Source organism: Camelina sativa, chromosome 18 (genome assembly GCF_030686135.1).
Source record: "Camelina sativa cultivar CO46 ecotype springtype chromosome 18, ASM3068613v1".
Lineage (NCBI taxonomy): Eukaryota > Viridiplantae > Streptophyta > Magnoliopsida > Brassicales > Brassicaceae > Camelina > Camelina sativa.
In genome coordinates this window covers 17,404,846-17,426,259 of record NC_141897.1, presented here as the reverse complement: position 1 = coordinate 17,426,259, position 21,414 = coordinate 17,404,846, and the positions used below count along the sequence as shown (strand labels likewise).

The 21,414-nt window shown below is 37.0% G+C and overlaps 4 protein-coding genes and 1 long non-coding RNA gene across 9 annotated transcripts; 4 read left to right on the top strand and 1 right to left on the bottom strand.

Moving 5' to 3' along the window:
- The first annotated feature begins 1,248 nt into the window (after positions 1-1,248).
- On the top strand, positions 1,249-5,666 carry LOC104761593 (protein TORNADO 1). The gene is made up of 2 exons (XM_010484698.3): positions 1,249-4,031; positions 4,111-5,666. The coding sequence occupies exons 1-2, from the start codon at positions 1,272-1,274 to the stop codon at positions 5,479-5,481; spliced, it is 4,131 nt and encodes a 1,376-aa protein (XP_010483000.2). The 5' UTR covers positions 1,249-1,271; the 3' UTR covers positions 5,482-5,666.
- A 258-nt stretch (positions 5,667-5,924) lies between these two features.
- LOC104761594 (uncharacterized) lies at positions 5,925-8,772 on the bottom strand. Of its 3 annotated transcripts, XM_087497483.1 has the most exons (3): positions 8,586-8,690; positions 8,046-8,116; positions 5,925-7,375 (listed from the first exon to the last, which is right to left on the bottom strand). In XM_087497483.1, exon 3 carries the CDS (start codon positions 7,352-7,354, stop codon positions 6,137-6,139), a length of 1,218 nt encoding a protein of 405 aa, XP_087353609.1. In that variant the 5' UTR covers positions 7,355-7,375; positions 8,046-8,116; positions 8,586-8,690; the 3' UTR covers positions 5,925-6,136. The 3 variants fall into 3 exon arrangements, with proteins under 3 accessions (XP_087353609.1, XP_010483003.2, XP_010483001.2); XM_010484701.3 differs by lacking the exon at positions 8,046-8,116 and having other exon boundaries at positions 8,586-8,772; XM_010484699.3 differs by lacking the exon at positions 8,586-8,690 and having other exon boundaries at positions 8,046-8,182.
- A 1,247-nt stretch (positions 8,773-10,019) lies between these two features.
- Positions 10,020-10,827, top strand: LOC104761592 (uncharacterized). Of its 2 annotated transcripts, none has more exons than XR_763217.3 (3): positions 10,020-10,213; positions 10,308-10,408; positions 10,492-10,827. It is a non-coding gene; the product is annotated as an uncharacterized LOC104761592 (long non-coding RNA). The 2 variants fall into 2 exon arrangements; XR_002036469.2 differs by having other exon boundaries at positions 10,026-10,213; positions 10,533-10,827.
- Positions 10,828-15,924: 5,097 nt separating this feature from the next.
- LOC104761591 (kinesin-like protein KIN-12F) lies at positions 15,925-19,320 on the top strand. The gene is made up of 7 exons (XM_010484697.3): positions 15,925-16,380; positions 16,486-16,587; positions 16,696-17,532; positions 17,629-17,727; positions 17,810-17,851; positions 17,947-18,717; positions 18,837-19,320. Exons 1-7 carry the CDS (start codon positions 16,093-16,095, stop codon positions 19,128-19,130), a joined length of 2,433 nt encoding a protein of 810 aa, XP_010482999.2. The 5' UTR covers positions 15,925-16,092; the 3' UTR covers positions 19,131-19,320.
- Positions 19,321-19,494: 174 nt separating this feature from the next.
- Positions 19,495-21,280, top strand: LOC147923016 (uncharacterized). Of its 2 annotated transcripts, XR_015588139.1 has the most exons (3): positions 19,495-19,780; positions 20,360-20,425; positions 20,835-21,280. XR_015588139.1 is itself a non-coding variant. In XM_087497530.1 (2 exons), exons 1-2 carry the CDS (start codon positions 20,347-20,349, stop codon positions 21,140-21,142), a joined length of 387 nt encoding a protein of 128 aa, XP_087353656.1. In that variant the 5' UTR covers positions 20,219-20,346; the 3' UTR covers positions 21,143-21,280. The 2 variants fall into 2 exon arrangements, 1 of the variants encoding a protein (XP_087353656.1); XM_087497530.1 differs by lacking the exon at positions 19,495-19,780 and having other exon boundaries at positions 20,219-20,425.
- The last annotated feature ends 134 nt before the right edge of the window (positions 21,281-21,414 follow it).

The following is a 21,414-nucleotide window of genomic DNA, read 5'->3' as shown; positions in this document are numbered from 1 at the left end:
CCAGGTTGGTGTTGGTAGAAATCAGCGTCGGTCCATAAAATTCACTAGTGGCAAATCATAATCAATATAACTATAAGTAATATGGAAATATCGTCGTGAAGAATGAAACTGTACGTACTTAAAATATCTAGACTTGTGTGTTAGCACTTAGCACACAGCCTTAGAATGAAACTGTGCTTTCGTAATTAAAGAAGCTTAAGTTATTCTTTATTGTGTGTCGTACAGGTTCCGATCCATTTGAAGTTGTCCTTTCAAGATACGGACTCTTAGGTAGTTTACCTCTAGTAAAACTATAAAAGTATAAACACACATTATAGTTAGTGACTTTTACAAGTTAACCTGCTTATTTTACTAAATTATGTTTTGAGAAAATTACCATCATTTTTTTTTCTTTCTTTTTTTGGTAAACAACAATTTTTGGTTTGATACAATGTATACATCTTTGATCACTATTTGATTTTGAATCTACTGTTTAAGTTCCAAATACTAATGAAGAAAGTCTATTTAATTAATTTTCAAATTCAACAACAAAAAAACGTATCTTTTAGAAGAATTAGTAAGCATTAAGCAAAGAAATCAAAGCAATATTATTACAGAACATGCAGTAGAAACATCTAGGTCCCCCCATTAACAAGAGTCTGTCCAAAGCTTTTGCGACTTTTAGACCTCCTTCTTGACTTCTTGTAAAAGCTTTGCACGTGAAAGTTTTATTTATTTATTTATTTACTCAATAAACTAAATGTTATTCCACATTCCATAACTATTTTTAAGTGAAAATTTAACCGATCTTTTAGGAAATTTTCTTATTTCTCTCATGGTCATTATTTTTATTTATGATAATGCATTTGTGTTGTTGTTCAAAAAAAAAGATAATGCATTTGTGGATTTGTTTCATATACCATATCTTTGTAATTATGACAAAAAAAAACTTACATATTTATATCTTTTTAAAGTTTTACCTATTTTAAAACTTAAAACAAACTTATTTAAGTTTCCATCATAATGTAATTGATGTGTAATTATCAAAACTTTACTACAAGAAATCTACTTGTCAAATTCTTAGAAAAACTTTACTACAATAAATGTTACAGTAACCCAAACTAGTAAAAAATATAAATAAAAGTCACACAACCAACATTTTTCAAACTCATCATCAATGTCAAGATTTTGTTGTAATTAAAGTTTTCAAAAAAAAATTAAAAACACACCGATAAAGAAACAAAATCCCTTACTTTACCTTTTCTTCTCATCTCTTTGCTGCCTAAAGAAAGATGGAGTCAGAGCCAGACCAAAGCTTCAAAGACCTCTCATGGTTTCTTCAAGCTATCAAAGACCCACAACAAACTTGCTTCAATCTTCAAACCCTATCTTTCTCCTCTTCCGGAAACACCACGCATTGTCAGCTAATAACAGAGAGCTCCATGAACATCAACGTCACAAGAGACAACCTCACTTCACTTTCCCAGATCTTCATCGAGCTAGCCACATCTTCAGAGACGCATACATCTCTCAGGAACTTGGAGTTCGAAGGAATCTCTTGGGAAATCGAGCTGCTGCAGAGCCTTGGTTTGTTGTTAGACAACACCTCGAAGATAAAGCAGCTTGCTTTCAGAAAGAACAGGTTCAGTGAACAATGTCTGAACGAGCTCTCAGAGATTTTGAAAAGAAACAGCTTCATGAAAGAGATTATGTTCTCAGAGTCGAGGATTGGATACAGAGGAGCTACCCTTCTCGGGTCCGCTCTTCAGGTTAACGATTCGTTAGAGGAATTGCAGATTTGGGAAGACTCAATTGGGTCAAAAGGAGCTGAAGAGCTCTCGAAGATGATCGAAACCAACTCAAGTTTGAGACTTTTCTCCATTTTCGACTCCAGTCCTTTCACTGCGACGCCATTGATATCTGCTGTTTTGGGTATGAACAGAGAGATGGAGGTTCACGTGTGGAGTGGAGATCACAAACGAGACAGAAGCTCAAAGATCGTTGAGTTCTTACCTGAGAGCAACACTCTGAGGATTTACCAGATTGACATTTCTGGTTCTTGCAGAGTCGCTGCAGCGTTGGGGATGAACACAACCGTGAGGTCTCTAGATATGACGGGTGCTAAGCTAAACTCACGGTGGGCGAAAGAGTTTAGATGGGTTTTGGAACAGAACAAGACTCTTAGAGAAGTGAAACTTTCGAAAACCGGTCTTAAAGACAAAGCGGTTGTGTACGTTGCAGCTGGACTATTTAAGAACAAGAGCTTGCAGAGTTTGTATGTTGATGGAAATCGTTTTGGGAGTGTTGGTGTGGAGGATTTGCTTTGTCCGTTGAGTAGATTCTCTGCTCTGCAGTTACAAGCTAACATCACATTGAGGTCAATTGTGTTTGGAAGTTCCAAGACAAAGATTGGAAGAGATGGACTCACTGCGGTTTTAAAAATGGTGACAACGAACGAGACAGTGGTTCATCTCGGTATTCACGACGATGCGAGCCTTGGACCTGATGACTTCGTACATATCTTCAAGAGCTTGCAGAAGAACTCGTCTTTAAGACGGTTCTCGTTACAAGGCTGCAAAGGGGTAAGAGGTGATAGAGTATTGGAGGCAATCACTGAGACATTGCAGATTAATCCATTGATTGAGGAAATTGATTTAGCGAGAACTCCGCTTCAAGATTCAGGGAAAGCAGATGAGATTTATCAGAAGCTGGGACACAATGGTAGGAAGATAGATGAAGCAGAGACTGATGATTCACTTAAGGATATGCCACTAACTGAGCCAAAGAGCATTAGAGCTTTCCTGTGTGGACAAGACTATGCAGGCAAGACAACACTCTGCAACTCTATACTTCAAAGTTCATCTTCTTCCGGTTTTCCTTATGTGGAGAATGTGAGAACTTTGATGAATCCTGTGGAGCAAGCTGTTAGTGGGATGAAAATAAAGACGTTCAAGGACGAGGAGACAAAGATCTCCATGTGGAATCTCGCAGGGCAGCACGAGTTCGTTGCTCTTCATGATTTGATGTTCCCAAACCCATCTCTCTTCTTGATCATATTGAGCTTGTTTAGGAAACCGAGCAATAAAGAACCCAAAACACCAGCAGAAGTAGAAGAAGAGCTTCAATACTGGCTTAGATTCATCGTTTCCAACTCGAGGAAAGCGGTCCAACAATGCATGAAACCGAATGTCACCATTGTTCTCACGCACTCCGACAAAATCAATCAGCAATCTGAAAGCTTTCAGACAACTGTTGGTTGCATTCAGAGAATGAGAGATAAGTTTCTAGCATTAGTGGATTTTTATCCCACTGTATTCACAGTTGATGCAAGATCATCTCCTTCGGTTAGTAGACTCACACATCATATTCGGATGACTAGCAAAGCCATTCTTCAAAGAGTTCCTCGGGTTTATCAGCTCTGCAATGATATGGTACAGCTCTTATCAGACTGGAGATCAGAGAATTCAAACAAACCTATTATGAGATGGAAAGCCTTTGCAGATCTCTGTCAGTTTAAGGTTCCTTCCCTGAGAATCAAGTCTCGCAACGAGAACATTGAGATTGTTGAGACAAGGCGGCGAGCCATAGCCACATGCCTTCACCAAACAGGAGAGGTGATTTATTTTGATGAGTTGGGCTTTTTGATACTAGACTACGAGTGGTTTTGTGGCGAGGTTCTTGCTCAGTTAATAAAGCTTGATGTAAGAAAGCAAAACACCGGGGAAAGAAATGGATTTGTTAGCAGGAAAGAGCTAGAGAAGATGTTGAGAAGTAGTTTACAGAGTCCAATTCCAGGGATGACCTCAAAGGTACTTGAGCACTTTGATGCGTGTGACCTTGTGAAGATGATGAAGAAAGTAGAACTTTGCTATGAACAAGACCCTTCCAGTCCTGACACTTCATTGTTACTCCCATCGATTCTAGAAGAAGGCAGAGGAAAGACACAGAAATGGCAGATAAACACACATGACTGTGTTTATTCAGGCCGGCATCTCCAGTGCGATGATTCAAGTCACATGTTTCTTACAGCTGGATTGTTCCCTCGTTTACAGGCAAGGGCTCAAAATCACTTACCTGTTTCTTTCATCTCTTTAACTTAAACCTTACCAATCGTTCATATTGCCTGCGCAGGTGCATCTTCATAACAGAATCATGGAACTGAAGAACCAACACGGGGCTACTTATAGTCTGGAAAAGCACCTCATCGCCATAACGATCCATGGCATTAACATTAGAGTGGAGCTTGGAGGACAGTTGGGAAATTACATTGATGTTCTTGCTTGTTCAACAAAGAGCTTGACAGAGACACTGAGGCTCATTCACCAGCTAATCATTCCGGCTATCCAGAGCAGCTGCCAAGGTGTAATCCTCCTTGAGCACATCATAAGACCACAATGTGTCCAGGACTTGACTCCACCGCGATTTCGAAAAACTCAGTTTGTTTCCCTCCAGAGACTAAAAGAAGCATTATCATCAGTTCCTGCAGAGACTATGTATGACTATCAACACACATGGGACTCTGTTCTAGATTCAGGTAAGACTGTTCTAAGAGCCGGATTTGATTTAGCCCGAAACCTCCTGTCTGATGATGATTTCAGAGAAGTATTGCAAAGAAGGTACCATGATCTGCACAACTTAGCCCAAGAACTACAAGTTCCCACCGACGACCCCGAAGCAGATAATCATGTATCGGTGACCAATGAGCTGGAAAAAGTTGATCCTAGCTTCGGTGGAATCGCCAAGGGACTAGAAGCAGTACTTCAGAGACTGAAGATTATCGAGCAAGAGATACGAGACGTGAAACAAGAGTTCCAAGGAATGAGATACTATGAGCACAGACTTCTGATCCAGCTTCATCACAAAGTGAATTACCTTGTCAACTATAACGTCCAGAGGGATGAAAGAAAAGTTCCAAACATGTTTTACTTCATCAGAGCAGAGAACTACGGGAGAAGACTGATCACAGCTATGGTTCCTGGCATGGTTGCTTTAAGGATACACATGTTATGCGAATTTAGACGGGAAATGCACGTCGTAGAAGAGCAATTAGGGTGTGACGTGATGCAGATAGACAACCACGCTGTGAAGTGCTTGGCTCCATACATGACAAACTTCATGAAACTGGTGACTTTTGCATTGAGGATAGGAGCAAACTGGGCAGCTGGGATGGGGCACATGATACCTGACTTGGGCCATGCTATCGCTCACCTAGCCAACCCAGCTGTCATGACTGGAGCGGCCGGAGCTGCAGGAGCCATAGGGGTCGCTGCTGCATTGGGTAGGAACCGAGGCAGAGATAGAGATATTCAGGAGCAAGACCAAAGAGCAGCTCAACAGTGGCTCATCGATTACTTGAGGGAACAGAATTGCTCAGCCGGGAGGGATATTGCAGAAAAGTTTGGCCTGTGGCGAGTTAGATACAGAGACGACGGGTCCATCGCCTGGATCTGCAAACGGCATATGATCACCAGAGCCAATGAAGTCATCCAAGTTCCTCTCTAATGCTCGCTAGCTAGCTACAAATGAACAGTAAGAGAAAGGAGTTTAATTAGGCAAAACCATTTTCATTACATTATGTTTGCCTTATTGTAATGCTTTGAATCATTACTTATCTACTGTTGGATCCCTTATCTTTATTACCACATGGTATAAAGACAGTAAAAGCAACCTCAAGATCCTGTGACAAAGACACTTCAACTAACCAGAGAACATCCAAACATTTGTTCTAAAGATTTTTTCAGAAAGCTGAATCATTGGATCCTTTGCCTCTCTCTCCCCACCTAAGGGACCACCTCTTTGATGGTCACAAAGAGCAAATGGGTCCAGAGAGTGACAATCACACCATATGATGATTGTACGAATAATTAAGCAATCTTAGCATTGATCACTATGCTTCAAAGATTCTTGTGGATGTAAAATCAGTTACTCATAAAATACAAACATGATTAGGAAGCAGAAGTTCATATCATGCGGACATAGTTCTAATAGCGTAAAGGCTAGTGATACATAATAACTCACATCAACTAAAGCATCAAGCTGACCAGATATAACATCAAATGGTACATTATAAAATTACATCATTAGGATTAGTCTTTCTTCATTAGAAAAGTCTTAAGAGTGACCTGCGGTCTTCCTCTGAACTTGGTAAAACAGGTGCTCAGAAGAAGGGCCTGCTCCCATAGAACACACGGGATCCGTTGTTACTCTTTGGTGTTGGCAGCTTCTGAGAATCAGAGCTTGAATTCTCTGATTTTGTTGGGCTATCAATGTCCAGAGGAAGCTTCATCTTAGCCAGTGAATCAGTAAACTGTTGCATGCTTTTCATGTACATGTCGACGATATCCTGCTGTACCACCTTTGACTCCGGCTCAACTTTCAGAGTGAGGACGGATTTCACAATCTTCTCCTCGGATGTCTCACCTGAAGCCTCGCTCCCTAACTCCTGGGAACTCGCTTTGGAATTCACGACAGAGAGATGTTCATGGTTTGGTGTTTCTGTGGCGGAGTGAGCTGAAGCGTGAGGAGAAGCAGCTCCATTTGTTGCATTGCTGCTCTCAGGTGAATCTTGCTTCAGTATTGAAGTGACAGAATTGGTCACATGATTCTCAGCATCGGAAGTAACAAAGCTGTCAGAAGTTTCTGAGTCAATAGTGGAACAGGAGATTCCAAAATACTCGGAAACCATCTTCTCATTTTCGTTCGCGACATTAGGATCTGGAAACTCTATCTTATCCAACTCACCTGGAACTGATTCAGAACCTTCTGGATCCTTGGTAGTTTCATCAACAGAAACAGACGAAGGCATAGAGGGAATAGCCATCACGTCAGGGTAGGATCCATTGTAGGAGAGTGACAATTGAACAAAACCAGCTGGCGAATGGTACAGATCAGTGGAAGAAAGAGAGAACTCTTTCTCAAGTTTCCCATTCTTGAAGAGCAGTTCCGACATAGGAACCAAAGTAAAACCAAGCAGCTGGTCTTCAAGATAATTTTTCACCCTGCTCATCATGTAAATCTCACATTTGAGGGAAGTGTCCAGAACCCTGACATCAAGCTTAACATTGTCATCAAAAACCGGATTTCTCCCACCACCATTGATGATTTTGGTCGAGACAGACTTTTCAGGATCATTTGTAAGGCAAAGCTTGGCATAAACGTCTTGCTTGTGATATATACAAATGTTATGGATATCCCTTGCCTGATGGACATAAACCTCAAGAGTACCAACAAGGTCTTCCCGGCCACAACTTTTAGAATCTTTCCCATTGGAATTCATGCCATTCGATCTGTTTCCAGAGCTCTGCACAGAATTTGAGTTCTCGTTCTCTGACTCACCGATCTTGAATGGTGAAACAACAGATTGTGGGGAGTCCATTGCAGAAGCTAACAAACAATCCTGCAAAAGATGAAGGCCTATTAGTATCAGTACATGTAAATGGAGTCTATTGTTTCAGAAGATTCATGACTCTAAAAAGTGAACTCTGTGTCCAATGATAAGTACAACACCAAGCTGAGCAATTTATTCCCCATGCCATGGTGTTTGAATATATCTTAAGCATGCAAAGGGCTATTCTATAATTAAAACTCAAACAATGTAGATTTACAGTTTTTGAAAACCATATTTAAGAGAAATGTTTATTAATTTGGCAACAGAAAATATCAAACACCAACCAAAAGGACAGTTTGATATCAAAATCAGAGTAGAGAACTTGGAAGAGTTTTCTTTTAGGGTATAAGCCTAAACTAAACAGAGCAGAGCAGAGCTAATAGAGGGAATCTCAAGAAAAATGAAAAAAAAACTCTCCTCCCTGAGATTCCAACTCACAATAAAGTCAACAAATCAATAGAGCCAAAATCCACAGATCAAGCTAATCTCATCCTCACACCATAGATAACACATTCAACAGTAAATAAAATTTCGAAACCAGTCTAACTAGAGTCATGTTTTGGTAAAACAAGTCTTCAAACATATCTTTAGCTCGATCCAATCATTAAAAGAAACTCAAAACTTCTGCCACACAGCTCGCAATCAACACAAACAATAAAAAAGAGTAAAAGAAACTTGCCTAAATCCAAAACCAAGCTTTGATCCGCAGCTTGTAAAAACCAAATTAAGAAGAGAAGGCAGCTGATTTCTCTAAACAGCACACACAAAGAGAAGAGACTTAAAACAAAACAAAAAGAGAGGGGTTTATAAAAAGACAAGTCGAAGTCGTGTAAGAAGATGGTTGAAAGGAACTAAGAAGCATGTGGGTGGGTTTACATAAAAAAGGAAGTTAAGAAAGAAACCCAACAAGACAAATTTTCAAAGAGAGTTTTAAATGCAAAAACTGTTAGTAAGTTGAAAAAAGATTTGGAAATTTTTCTGAGGGGTCGGCGGAAAGAAAGAAAGATAAGATTAGGGTTTAGCACAGTCACTTCAATGGCGGACCACTAAGAAAAGGTGGGTCATATAGTCTCAAAATTTCAACTGTTTCGGCTGTGAAAACAAAAACAAAAAAAAAATAAAGTAGATTGAAAGCTATAGATGACCTCATCTTTGAATTCATGACCATTATAAAAAGAAAAGCTTTACAATAATACTTCATGCGGATTAAATCACTTACAGTTACAGAGTTTGGAAGATCGAAAGCTGTGAGCTTTTTTTTTTGTTGTTGGTGGTTGGCAACAAGCGTTAATGGAGTCTTGTTGGTTTTTTTTGTAAATTTGCAAAGTTATTGGGGAAAAAAAAAAATAGGAAGAAGAAGAAAAGTTATTTCTAAACTTTTATTTTATTCTGAGATTGAAGGTAATGGGGCTTTGGGGCCCACACATCAGTTATTATCACATGGATCTTTAATTATATTCGTAATTTTTCTTTCTCTAAATATATATGGGTTAATAATAATATGTTAAACGGTAAAGGAAAATACTGAAATTTTATAAATAAAAATGATATACTTTTCTCACTACTACAAAACAGTATGATACTTTGGCTAATTTTTACACATTTCAATGAAATTTACTATATCAAACGTTTATACAATACAATTATAATGTTGGATGAATCATATTTTGGTAGATGATTTAGATGGCAAACACTTAAATCATCTAAACTTTCATCTATTCAATAAAATTAAACATAAGCATGTTACCAAATTATATAACTCTTTCTTTAACTGTTAAGTGAAAAAAAAAGGTTCATTATTTATTTGCGAATACTCTTAGATATTTGCAAAATATTAAGTTTTTAAAATAAATAAATGAAATTAAACTGTAATCATTTTTCTTTAACCATATAAAGTTATAAACAATATATTATTTTTCTTAAGAAAATGAGTGGATATGAATGCATGAGTACAAACTAAAGTTAGATATGATTTATAATATATAAAAGTGTGAAAAAAAAAATTGAAGAGATGTGTAGAACCCACAAGAAAGCTAAAATAATTAAAAAGATCCCAAAACTGCTGATTTTTTTTTTCTTTTAATTATATTTTTATGTATTGTCATTTATTCATGTGTAAATTAAATATCATTTTATTTTTCTTTTGCTTTTATTCTTTTGACAAGTCCTTATATATTTGTTTCTCTTGCCAACATTTTCAAACTCTAATTGCAAACATTATAACATAAGGGGAAAAATGTCACTATCATCTCGAATTCTCGATGCCTACCTCTCTTTTCTTTTAGTTGCTTAAAATCTTATATTATTCCATTTATTAACGTACAAATCAACTTTTCTCCAAATCCAAAATTATTGTTTAATTATTCTCTCCACAGAAAATTCTCATCTGAAAAAAAAAAAAAGAAAAAAGAATCAACTAATAATTACTTGTAATCATAGAATATATATTGAACGGAAGGTAATTATGGTTGGGTCGACATCCAATAAACCCATTTATACCCATTGAAAAGCCCAATACTTGAAGCCCATTTCTAAGTGCATCTCGTCGTAACTCTTTTGTATTTTTACCCTTTTGAAACTCCCAACGGTCGAATCAACCACTCAAAACATTCAAAAAAATAAAATAAAAACGCTACCTTTATCGTCTTCCTCTGTCTCTGTCTCTCTCTCACACAACAGATCGTCTGTTTCCTTCTCCTTTGGCCATCTCTCTCTGAAGACTTGCGAAGAAAGCGATGATCTCAGTGCTTCGGTTAAATCGTTACAAGAAGATAGACCAAAAGAAGGTGGATCATCGATTCTCCTCTCTGTCTTTCTTGCAGACAGAAACTTGACCAAGAAGCTGAAGTATGTCTAGAAACCCTCAGATGCATTTTTACCACTCACCTTTTTTTTTCTTGAGATGCAATTAGTTTTGACTACTTATATCTTTTATTATCAGGGTGGATGTAAGGCAATAGAAGAAGCTTGCGTGAACGAGAAGCATCTCAAGAACATCTATGTGGAGAGCAGGCTACCAAAATTGAGCAGCTGACTAGTCTGGTAAACATCTTATAAACTTATGATGAGAGACTATAAGGTTTAATATAAGTTTTGTGACAATTTTTTTCCTTCGATTCTAACAGGTACATATATATCTAACACAGATATAAGTTGGGGTTTTCAGGTGGTGGATTGTTTAGGAAGAAAGGGTTTAAAGGATCATTTGTGGATGCGGGTCAGTCTGCGATGGTGTCTTAAAGGTGTCATAATGGTATGTGTGTGCATTAAATTATGTTGGTTTTGTGGTTCTTCGTATAGGAAGAAGTAATAAGAACTAAGTCTGATGGGTTCAAACCTGACGGAAGCAAAAATGGCTACTTCGTGAGGGAGAGTTTGAGTCAATTGAGAAACAGCATCAACAAGTCTTCTTTAGTCATGTCGTGTATCGAATTTTGGAAGGGATTCCTGATGATACTTAAGATATTGATCATATCGTGAAACAACTCCATCGCCAAACCAAAATGCCTAAACTTAACCAATCCATGTAAGAGAGGACTCAAAAAAGTTCTCACTTCAGGCAGTAAACTAACTTTCGTCATCATCATCTTAAACACTAAAACCCCCCATATAAAGCTCTCTCCTACTTCAAACATAATGCTGAAATCAACAAATCAAAACTCGACCTTAAACTAAGCTTACATTTCTCATAACAACTAAAAAGCGCATCAAAAAAAAAAAAATCACTTGGCTTCAGGGCGCGAAGCAGAAGCGTCTGAATCAGTGACGAAGCAGGCCAGAAGAGATTAGCTTTGACCAGAGAGCATGGATCAAAATACAAAAATGAAGCCGTGGAGTGGTCGAATCCCCGGTGCAAATTTGAAAACCTCAAACCCAATTTGGGATCATCGATGGTTCCGATCAGAATCTTTTAAAACATGAACAGGCTTCAATCTACTCGAGACCACTCCACGGCTTCATTTTTGTATTTTGATCCATGTTCTCTGGTCAAAGCTAATCTCTTCTGGCCTGCTTCGTCACTGTTTCAGACGCACGATTCTTTTGACAGCATCGACGAATTGCAGCGATTTTACAGTCTTCTTGAGCGGGATCGAACAAAGAGCTTACATTTATGCATGTATGGCGAAAATGAGAGCTTGTTCTTGATCGAATCATGCAAGGGAGCTTCATCAAACAAAGAGGTTCCCACTGTAAAAAAACAGAACCAGCATATATATATATATATATATATATATATGTCTTTGTGTGAGGAAGAAGAAGCTGCTATTATTGCCAAGACTCTTCAGGAAAAGCAACAAGCTGCTAATGTCGACCAAGGGAAGATAGGAAATCGAGGAGGTCAGCGCAGGCGAGGTCAGGGGAGGAAAAGAAAGGGACGTGGTGGCTCAAGTCAACCCAGTGCCGGTCGTGGGAATGGAACTGAGACAAGGACTGTTGGTGGGACTGAGACAATCATTGCTGAAGAGACAAGGAATGTTGGTGGGACTGAGACAAAAGAGACAGGGGACGAGGAAGTAATTGCTAAAGACACAGAGGAGGACGAGCATCAAGTTACTGCTGCTGAGGAGACAACCAATGTTGGTGGTGCGATTGGAACTGTGCCAACTATTGTTGATGATGAGGATAGTTCGTCTCATATACTAAAGGAGAGTAATCTTTCTTCTCTTGAAAAAGTTATGGAGTCTATTGAGGTTTTACAAAGGGAAATGAAAGAAATCAAGAGCGACTTGACTGTACTAAAGTCAGCCCCTATGAAGTTGGACGAGGTAAATTCAGTCCCAAAGGTTTTTTTTGTACAGTGTTTAAAAACACTTGATTCATTTGACATTTTCTCTTTTTTGGCAGCTTCTTCCTAACCTGAAGGAATTGCTTAAGATTTTTTCCAAAGACGAGACGGAAGTAGAGATGGTCCAGGATTGTTTGAAGTAGAGACGGATGTTTGAAGCTTGTTGTTGAACCATAGTAGGCTGTTTCTACTTTGTTTGCTAATCCAGAGACGAATTGATATTTCATGCATGGGTGACTTATGTTTAAATTAATATTGCTCTTTTGGAAAAATGCTGGATGGCTAAAGTTTGATTTGATTGATCATCGTTTGGTGGAAAACTATATTATTTGGGTTATTGTATGCTCTGCATACTATGTCACATTGTCACCTATACATTGGTTCCCCTTCACAGATTGGCTTCAGAGTTCAGTATCCTGAAGATTATCAAGGCCTGTCATACGAGGACCTTAAGGAATTCAAGCAGACTAGATATGGTAATTAAAGCTGTGTATGGCTTTGTTCTCAACATTACAGTAGGTCAAGACCTCTCGAGACCAGAAGTGTAGCCCTCAGATCTTTCTAAATAGATCAGCCTGACCTTGGATTTTCTTAATTGGACTGCTTAGCACTATTGTTCTCCCTTTGTTGCCATCCTTTGGACTTATTTCTTGAAGCAGATAAAGTATTGTTCTTCTGAGTTTATTTGGTTGTTTTAGTCACACTTAGCTTTGGTAGGGTGCTGTATCTCGTAATGTCTCTTTTGACGGACTATTTCCTCTTAACATATTTGTTGATATGTTACTACTAATTATCACCATTTTGGTTGTTAAAATCATATTTGGGCATGTAGCAATACGTAAATACGTTCATATATTTGGAGAGAGAGAGAGAGAGAGAGACTGACGTTAGGGCTATGAGAAGGAGAAGAGGCAGTGTCTTCAAGATCATGATGACGACCAAAAGGAACAATTATTAGACCCTTCTTGGTTTAAACACGTGGAAGGTCTTCTTAGTGGCCACGAACGACGCTCCGTCGGAGATGGAGGAAGAGCTACAATCTCCGACGTGCACTACAAGCAGTTGAAGAAGCCTCGAAGAAATCCTCAAAGTAACATGATTAATTTGGAAGAGAAAAGGGAAAAAAAAAAAAAAAAAGAAGAAGAGAGTTTTCTTTGTGTGGTTAGTTGGTTTGTAATTTGGTGGCAACAGATGAAACATGCGTGCTGAGGTTTCGAAAAATTATGTTTTTTATAAGCTTAGAGAAGTATATATAATGAATGAAATCAAATTAGTATTGTATATAATTGTTTTCTGTCTTACAAATTAATTTTATTTTGCTGTCACTGATGGAGAATGTTGGCTTGGAATCTTGGTTTGTGGGGTCGCTTTATCTGTTCTTTTCTCTATTTGGTTGGAATAAAAGTTGGTTTGAAATGTTCAAACCAGTTTAATTATGTGATTCTGCAAATTAAGACATAAATATAAATAGTTAATTATAAAAGCTTGAGTTATGCATGTGTACCTGATTTTATGAATAGTGTTTCTTAAAATTTCTTAATTAAGTTTTTTTTTTGGGGCAAATTCTTAATTAAATATTATGACAAATAAAATGGTCAAAATATAAAGAAATTAAATGATTTCAAAACTTTTTTATTGAATCGTTTTACAGTATTTGTAATTCTTCCAGATAGTTTATTTGTAGTTATAAAGTTATGGTAATTTTTGTTGAAATTATTTTTTTCGTTTTTATAAACCAATATGTAATATGTTATGCAGTACAACAGTTGTTGGTATTTTCAGATCCAAGGAGACCTTAGAAGCTTATTCTGTTAACCTATCTCCCGAGGGATGGGTGAAGTTTGGTGAACTAAACCACTTTCAGTCATTGTGTTTCAAGGAGATAACGACATTCTCACTACGATGTTCCACAAAAAGCCTTTTGATATAACTATAGAAGGGGTCATCCAAGACATAATTTACTGATTTTCTCGTTTTCAACATATCCAATATGTTTTTTTTTATGAAATTGTATTAATGTTGTTCACTTTTTAGCAAAGTTTGGTTGTAACTCAAATATTTTTTATTCAAGATGTTTTTCACCCTCTCCAGCTCTCAAACAAATTCTTCATTCTCCGATATAATTCATTTTTGCTGAAAAAAATGTAATATGTTATGTATGGCTATATATTTGTTTACTAGATTAGGATCCGTGCTAGAGCACGGGTTGGAATTCCTTTTATTTATATTATAATTTTAGAATAAAATATAATTTATATGATTGTTCTTAAAAAAAAATTTGGATAAAACATTATGCAATAAAATCATATGCTAAATATGATGCTTGTAAAAAACACTTATTTTGTAAGTTTTATATTGTTAATTTTGTAATTTTACGTATGAGAAATGGTTATGTTTGTTATTTATTTGTTTTTATTTTAATTATTGAACATATTTGGTGAGAGTGTTTTAATATGACTCGTGCTTAGGTAAGATTGTATTTTCAACTGCACAATAAGATCTTGAAAATCACGATTAAGTGTGATAAATTGCCAAGATTTTATTCCTTTTGACGCCTAACAATATATTTTTATGTCTAACAGTATAGATTTTGTAACAATACATGGAATACTAAAGATTTTGTTTTGGAAATTGTATAAATCATTAGAATATTTTCTTTAAGAGGATTCTTTGATATATTCTAAGTGTATTCCACAGATTAACCAATTAATCTATAATCTTTTTTTTTTGTAACCAACCTATATTTAATCTATAACCTATTTTGTAACCAACATATAAAAATTATATAATCTATAAAAAAAGTTGTGTACTTCCGTTTTATTATATAGGAGATATGTGTATATTGTATACGAACACATATTAAAAGTGCTCAGTTTTTGGACATGTAATTTCCCTCAAACCACTCTGTGATTCCTTTTAATTTTCATATACTTTAACTACAAAATATTATTAAAACTTTTTTGAAATAAATAAGTGAAATTGAACTGTAATTACCTTTTTTCAACCATATAAAGTTATAAATAATATACTATTTTCTTAAGAAAATGAGTGGATATGAATGCATGAGAGTACACAAACTAAAGTTAGATATGATCTCTATTTTAAAAGTATGTAAAAAAACAATTGAAGATGTGTAGAACCCACAAGAAAGCTAAAATAATTAAAAAGATCCCATAAGTGCTGATTATTAAATTTTATATATTATCATTATTCATATGTAAATTATATTAAAGAAAAATCATTGGTGCCTTTCTTTTTCTTTTATTATTTTGACAAATGATCTAATGTTTCTCTTGCCAACATTTTCAAACATAAAAAAAAAAAAAAAATGTCACTATCATCTCGATGCCTACCTCTTTCCTTTTAGTTGCTTAAAATCTTATATTCCATTCCATTTACTAACGTACAAATCAACTTTTGTCCCAATCCCAAAATATTGTTTAATTATTCTCTCCACAAAAAAAAAATTCTCATCTATCAACAAAAAAAAAAAAAAAAAAAAAAAAATCAACTAATTACAAACTTGTAATCATAGAAAACGTTATTACATTATTGAAATTAAACTGAAAGTAAATTGATTTGTTTTGTATACGGATGGTAATTTTGTTTGGGTCGACATGGACGGACATAAATAAACCCTTTTACACCCATTAAAAAGCCCAACACTTGAAGCCCATTTCTAAGTGCATCTCGTCGTGACTCGTAGACACGTAATTCGCTCTTTTGTATTTTTCCTTTTTTATTTTTTTCTTTTTTCTTTTTTCTTTTTGAAACTCCCAACGGTCGAATCAACAACTCAAACATTCAAAAAATAAAAACGCTACCTTTATCTCTCTCTCTCTCACAACACATAACGTTCAAATCCTCTCTCTCTGTCTCTGTTTCTAAAATCTAAAAATCTCTTCTTCTTTTTTTCTCTCAATCTCTGTTACGAGAAACAATGAAGTCACCAGCGAAGATCGGAGAGAATCGTTTCTTGGGAAACATATCGACTTCTTCAATCCGAAACTTGCTTCCCAGATCCATCTACGCGAAACAGAAATCAATTCAAAACTCAGATTCAAAGAGTTTCAGATCCAACGACGAGAACGCTCCTCCTTGTGACCCTAACATACAGACGACTAATCATCATCATCATCATCTCAACTACAACAACAACAACAACAATGATCTTCAATTGAAGAAAAAATCGCCTCAAAAAGTGTTGTTCCCCTCTGCGACTCATCAGGTTAGGTTTCAATGAGCTTTCTATATAGATTAGGTTTCTAATTCGAGTTTGATACATCCCAGATCTAGTTACAGTACTCTGAGTATTCAATTTGAATTATAACAGGTTGAAGCGAAGAGCGTACTCGTCGCTAGAACTAACTCAATGGTTAATGAGATTACAGAGGAAGATGATGACTCATTGGGTGACCAGATTCGTGAACTAAAGGTTTCTTCTTTTTGTCATATATTGATTGCGTTTTTGTTGTTGTGTGGTGTGTTTGCATAATGGTGTATGTGTGTATTAATTATGTTGGTTTTGTGGTTCTTCTTATAGGAAGAACTAATAAGAACCAAGTCTGATGGGTTCAAACCTGACGGAAGCAACTTTGTGAGGGAGAGTTTGAGTCAATTGAGAAACAGCATCAACAAGTCTTCTTTAGTCATGTCGTGTGCTAACAACAACAAACAAGGTTCAGAAAAGGAAACAATGTATGAAGCTGATGATGATGAGGACGATGGTGATGTAATGGAACTGAGTAAACATATCAACAAGTTTCATAGTTACTGTGATTCTGAGGACTTGAGGGATTCTCTTCAATCCTCATTCGCAAGTGCTTCAGGCTGTGAAGCTGAGTCAATGAGTGGAGATGATATTTGCTCTGTTGATAAACACAAAGATTGTGCCTTGGCTCATTCTGTTCCAAACACTGTGGGAAATGGGATCTCAATCAGTTTACCGCATCAGACACGCATCCTTGAAGAGCCACCATTGTCAGAATCTCCAAAGATCAGGAATTTTAGGAAAAGCGTGGCTGCGTCGACAAAGTTTCAGGCAACTCCTAGGAATGTAAACGAGATCTCAGACATTGGAAACAAAAACGTCCAACAGTTTGGTCCTTCTATGTCCTCAAAGAAGCATTTAAGTCCTACAGATTCTCTAGCTGCAAGTCTCCAGAGAGGACTGCACATTATAGATTGTCACCAACGGAGCTCGCTGTCAAACAGATCTTCTGTTTCATTCTCCTTTGGCCATCTCTCTCTGAAGCCTTGCGATGAAAGCGATAATCTTAGTGCTTCGGTTAAACTGTTACAGGAAGATAGACCTAAAGAAGGTGGATCTTCGATTCTCCTCTGTCTTTCTTGCAGACAGAAACTTGACCAAGAAGCTGAAGTATGTCTAGAAACCTTCAGATGCATTTTTGTTCCACTCACATAAGTTTCTTTAGTGTGCTATTCGTTTTGACTACTTATATGTTTTTATTATCAGGGAGGATATAAGGCAATAGAAGAAGCTTGCGCGGACGAGAAGCATCTCAAGAACATGTGTGTGGAGCAGGCTACCAAAATTGAGCAACTAACTAGTCTGGTAAGTATCTTATAAACTTATGATAGAGACTATAAGGTTGAATATAAGTTTTCTGACAATTTGTTTTTTTTCACTACTTCAGTTAGACCAATACAAAAAGAACACTGTGCAGGAGTCAAGTAAGGTAAGCCAACGTGTTAACATTTCAAAGCAACAAGCACATTAGTAAACTGTTTGCACATTAGTAAAACTTTAGCTATGTTTTGTCTGTTTGTGCAGCTAATGAAATCTGATGATGGAGAAGATGAGACAGAGGTCGTGAAGGAAACATATGAGACAAACCAAAGTAGTGAAGGGTTTGGGAAAGTAAGGATTGATCTCAGTGAAAAGGAAGCTCTTTTAAAGGAGATTGCAGAGCTCAAAAGCAAGCTGCAGCCTACAAAATCAACTGATAATCTGAGATCCTCTTTGCTGTTACGGTCCTTTCAAATGAGGAAGAGCACTGACTTTACCAAGAACACTGAGAACAACAACGATGTGCTGGAAGAAGAACGTGAAAGGTGGACAGAAATGGAGAGTGAATGGATATCTTTAACAGATGAACTAAGGATGGATATCGATAGCCATCGTAGTCACGCAGAGGATCTAGAGATAGAGCTCAGAAAGGAGAAAATGGCGACAGAGGAGTTGAATGATGCTATTAGTAGAGCTATGCTTGGTCACAGTAGACTCATCGAGCAGTACACAGAACTGCAGGAGAAGTATGATGAATTAGCTGAGAGTCATAGCGTGACGATGGCAGGAATCGTCGATGTGAAGAAAGCAGCAGCTAAAGCTGCTTTGAAAGGTCGCCATGGGAAGCGTTTTGCGAAAGCCTTTTCAGCTGAGCTTACGGCCATAAGAGCAGAGAAGGAGAAAGAAAGAGAGTTCTTGAAAAAGGAGAACAAGGCCCTTAAAATTCAGCTGCGAGATACTGTTGAAGCTGTTCAAGCTGCTGGCGAATTACTTGTCAGACTCCGAGAAGCTGAGCAAGCTGTACAATCCTCTGAGGTAACTTTTATGTTTCACCAACTAAATAAAAGCGTTTTCCAGAGACTTAGATTCTGCAAACCTACACTATTGCTTGTGAATTCTAGCATGCTGAGTGATACCTAAAACCATAATTGCAGGAACGTTTCAGCTCAATAGAAGAGGAGAATGACAAGTTGAAGAATCAAATGGAGAAGTTAAAGAGTAAGCACAAAACAGAAATGAGCACAATGAAGCAATACCTAGCAGAAACCAAATTACCAGGGTCAGCATTAAAGCCATGGTTCAAGGAGAATGAGCAAGAGGTGGAAGAAGAAGAACATGTAACATCATCAGAAAACAGAACCGGTGTGGTGAGCTATGACGATTATACAGACGATCAGGCATGGAGAGCAGAGTTTGGAGCCATTTATCAAGACCATGACCATTACTGATTTGATCATTTCATTCCAAGAACAAAAACTTGTTTTTAACCATGACCTACCTTGGGTCTATTTCATCTTTTTTTTATGTTGCCTTAAAAAATCCCAAATCGTTTTGTTATTCTTGTTGTTGTCTTTACATCTTCCATTACTGTATGGCATGTAATCAGTTTCTTTGTGTAATCTCAGTATTATTAAATCATTCATTGTCGTCTTCTTAGGCCATATTTATCGGTGGATCAGTTAGGGTGATCTTGGGTCTTTTAAAATTGAAATTAATTGAATAGTACCCACAAGATCAGCCCAATTGATCTTGAATAAGATCAGTTCTTCATCTGATCTAAGGGCCACGTGTCACTCTCGGAAAAAAACTTTCGTTTTCTTTTTCATTTCTTTCGAACATAATTTTCTTCTTCTTCTCTCGCGAAAAAGAAAAGCGAAACGGCGAGAGATTTTTTTTCCCTCACCGTCGTCTCCTCTGTCCGGCCATTGAAACACCGAGGCGACCGACCTCCTCGTCTCCTCGTCTCCTCGTTTCCTCGTGTCCACCGATTCTCGTCGTCTCCTCTCTCTCCTCTGTCTCGCGAAATCTAGAGATCTCCTCTATGTCGCCAAGCTCAAGATCTCGTCGTCTTCTCTGTTTCCTCTGTCTCGTCGGCTAGGTAATCTCCTCTGTCTCGTCGTCTTCTCTGTCTCCTTTCGATTTAGGGTTTCGAATTTGGGGAAAAATTGATTTAGGGTTTCGATTAGTTATCGATTTAGGGTTTCAAATTTGGGGAAAATTTTATTTAGGGTTTCGATAATTAATCGATTTAGGGTTTATTATTTGGGGAAAATTTGATTCATTATAGGGTTTCGATTAGGTTTCGATTTAGGGTTTCGAATTTGGGGAAAAATTGATTTAGGGTTTCGATAATTAATCGATTTAGGGTTTATTATTTGGGGAAAATTTGATTCATTATAGGGTTTCGATTAGGTTTCGATTTAGGGTTTCGAATTTGGGGAAAAATTGATTTAGGGTTTCGATAATTAATCGATTTAGGGTTTATTATTTGGGGAAAATTTGATTCATTATAGGGTTTCGATTTTGATTTTGTGTGTTTCTATTTTGATTTTGTGTGTTATAAACCTAATCTCATTATAGGGTTTCGATTATGTGTCTGTTATAAACCTAATCTTCTTGCGTTTGTTGTATCGAAAATCATCATTAATCAAGTACGGTTTGTTTATGAGGCATGTAGGTGAGGTTAAGCAGCGCGATTTAAATCGGACCACCATCGACAACATTCCTTACTCGAAAGTAAAAGGTAAGTATTTGTTATTGCTTTGTTTAGTTGTGATGGTATTGTTTGCTTGCTTTAGTTGTGATGGTTGAAAATTATTGCTTGAAAAGTATTGCTTGAAAAGTATTGTTTGCTTGCTTTAGTTGTTTGCTTGAAAAGTATTGTTTGCTTGCTTTAGTTGTGATGGAATGGGATGGTTGATTTGTTTGTCTACTCTATAATATGGTTGAGTGTTGTAGTTGCCTAGTTGTGATAGTGTAGACTTAACTTTGTTTTATGTTTGTTCTAAGTATGTTTGTCTTTTGTTTTAACTCTAGTATATGGTTTTAATGAATCGGCTTATGTTCTAAGTATGTTTATGTTTCACTCGTTTTTGTAATGACTCGTCTTATGTTTAATTAATCGATGTGTTTTCGTTTTCATGTTCAACCAGGCATAGACTCTTTATACGACTACGGTATAAACAGCCCATTAGACGGTAGTAGCGATTCAGAAGAGGAGGTTGAGATCTCTTACTATCCTCTGGAACCAGCTCCTGCGATTGGATTCACAAGTCTATCGAGCCGTGAGACACAACTGAACCAGCTCAACGACCAAGTGATCCAGCTCAACGACCAAATGATCCAGCTCAAGGTACTTGTGATCCAGCTCAAGGATCAAGTGATCCAGCTCAAGGACCAAGTGATCCAGCTCAAGGACGAAGTGATCCAGCTCAAGGACGAAGTGATCCAGCTCAAGTAAATTTCTCTCATTTTCTGTTGTTGTTGTTTGCTTCCGAAAGGTGAACCCGTGACCGGATTATTGTAGGGGCTTGGTATTTTATTTTCTAGTTTTAAAGTCACTTGTATTTCTAATCTTTGTTTGGATTTTAGTTACAAAGACAGAGTCACAAGAAATTTATTTAGTTTGTCCGATTGTTCACATGCACCAAGTTAACACTCACATGCACCAAGTTCACAAGAAATAAGTTCACACCAATTTGTCTCTTCTCTTTTCTGTCCGAAAGTTCAATA

Bases quoted from the DNA above. Each gene is read 5' to 3' on its own strand.
- LOC104761593 (XM_010484698.3), top strand. From the start codon at position 1,272: ATGGAGTCAGAGCCAGACCAAAGCTTCAAAGACCTCTCATGGTTTCTT. The intron at 4,032-4,110 runs GCAAGGGCTCAA...TTGCCTGCGCAG, and splicing joins GATTGTTCCCTCGTTTACAG to GTGCATCTTCATAACAGAAT.
- LOC104761594 (XM_010484701.3), bottom strand. From the start codon at position 7,354: ATGGACTCCCCACAATCTGTTGTTTCACCATTCAAGATCGGTGAGTCA.
- LOC104761591 (XM_010484697.3), top strand. From the start codon at position 16,093: ATGAAGTCACCAGCGAAGATCGGAGAGAATCGTTTCTTGGGAAACATA. The intron at 16,381-16,485 runs GTTAGGTTTCAA...GAATTATAACAG, and splicing joins TCCCCTCTGCGACTCATCAG to GTTGAAGCGAAGAGCGTACT. The intron at 17,533-17,628 runs GTATGTCTAGAA...TTTTATTATCAG, and splicing joins AACTTGACCAAGAAGCTGAA to GGAGGATATAAGGCAATAGA.
- LOC147923016 (XM_087497530.1), top strand. From the start codon at position 20,347: ATGAGGCATGTAGGTGAGGTTAAGCAGCGCGATTTAAATCGGACCACC. The intron at 20,426-20,834 runs GTAAGTATTTGT...ATGTTCAACCAG, and splicing joins TCCTTACTCGAAAGTAAAAG to GCATAGACTCTTTATACGAC.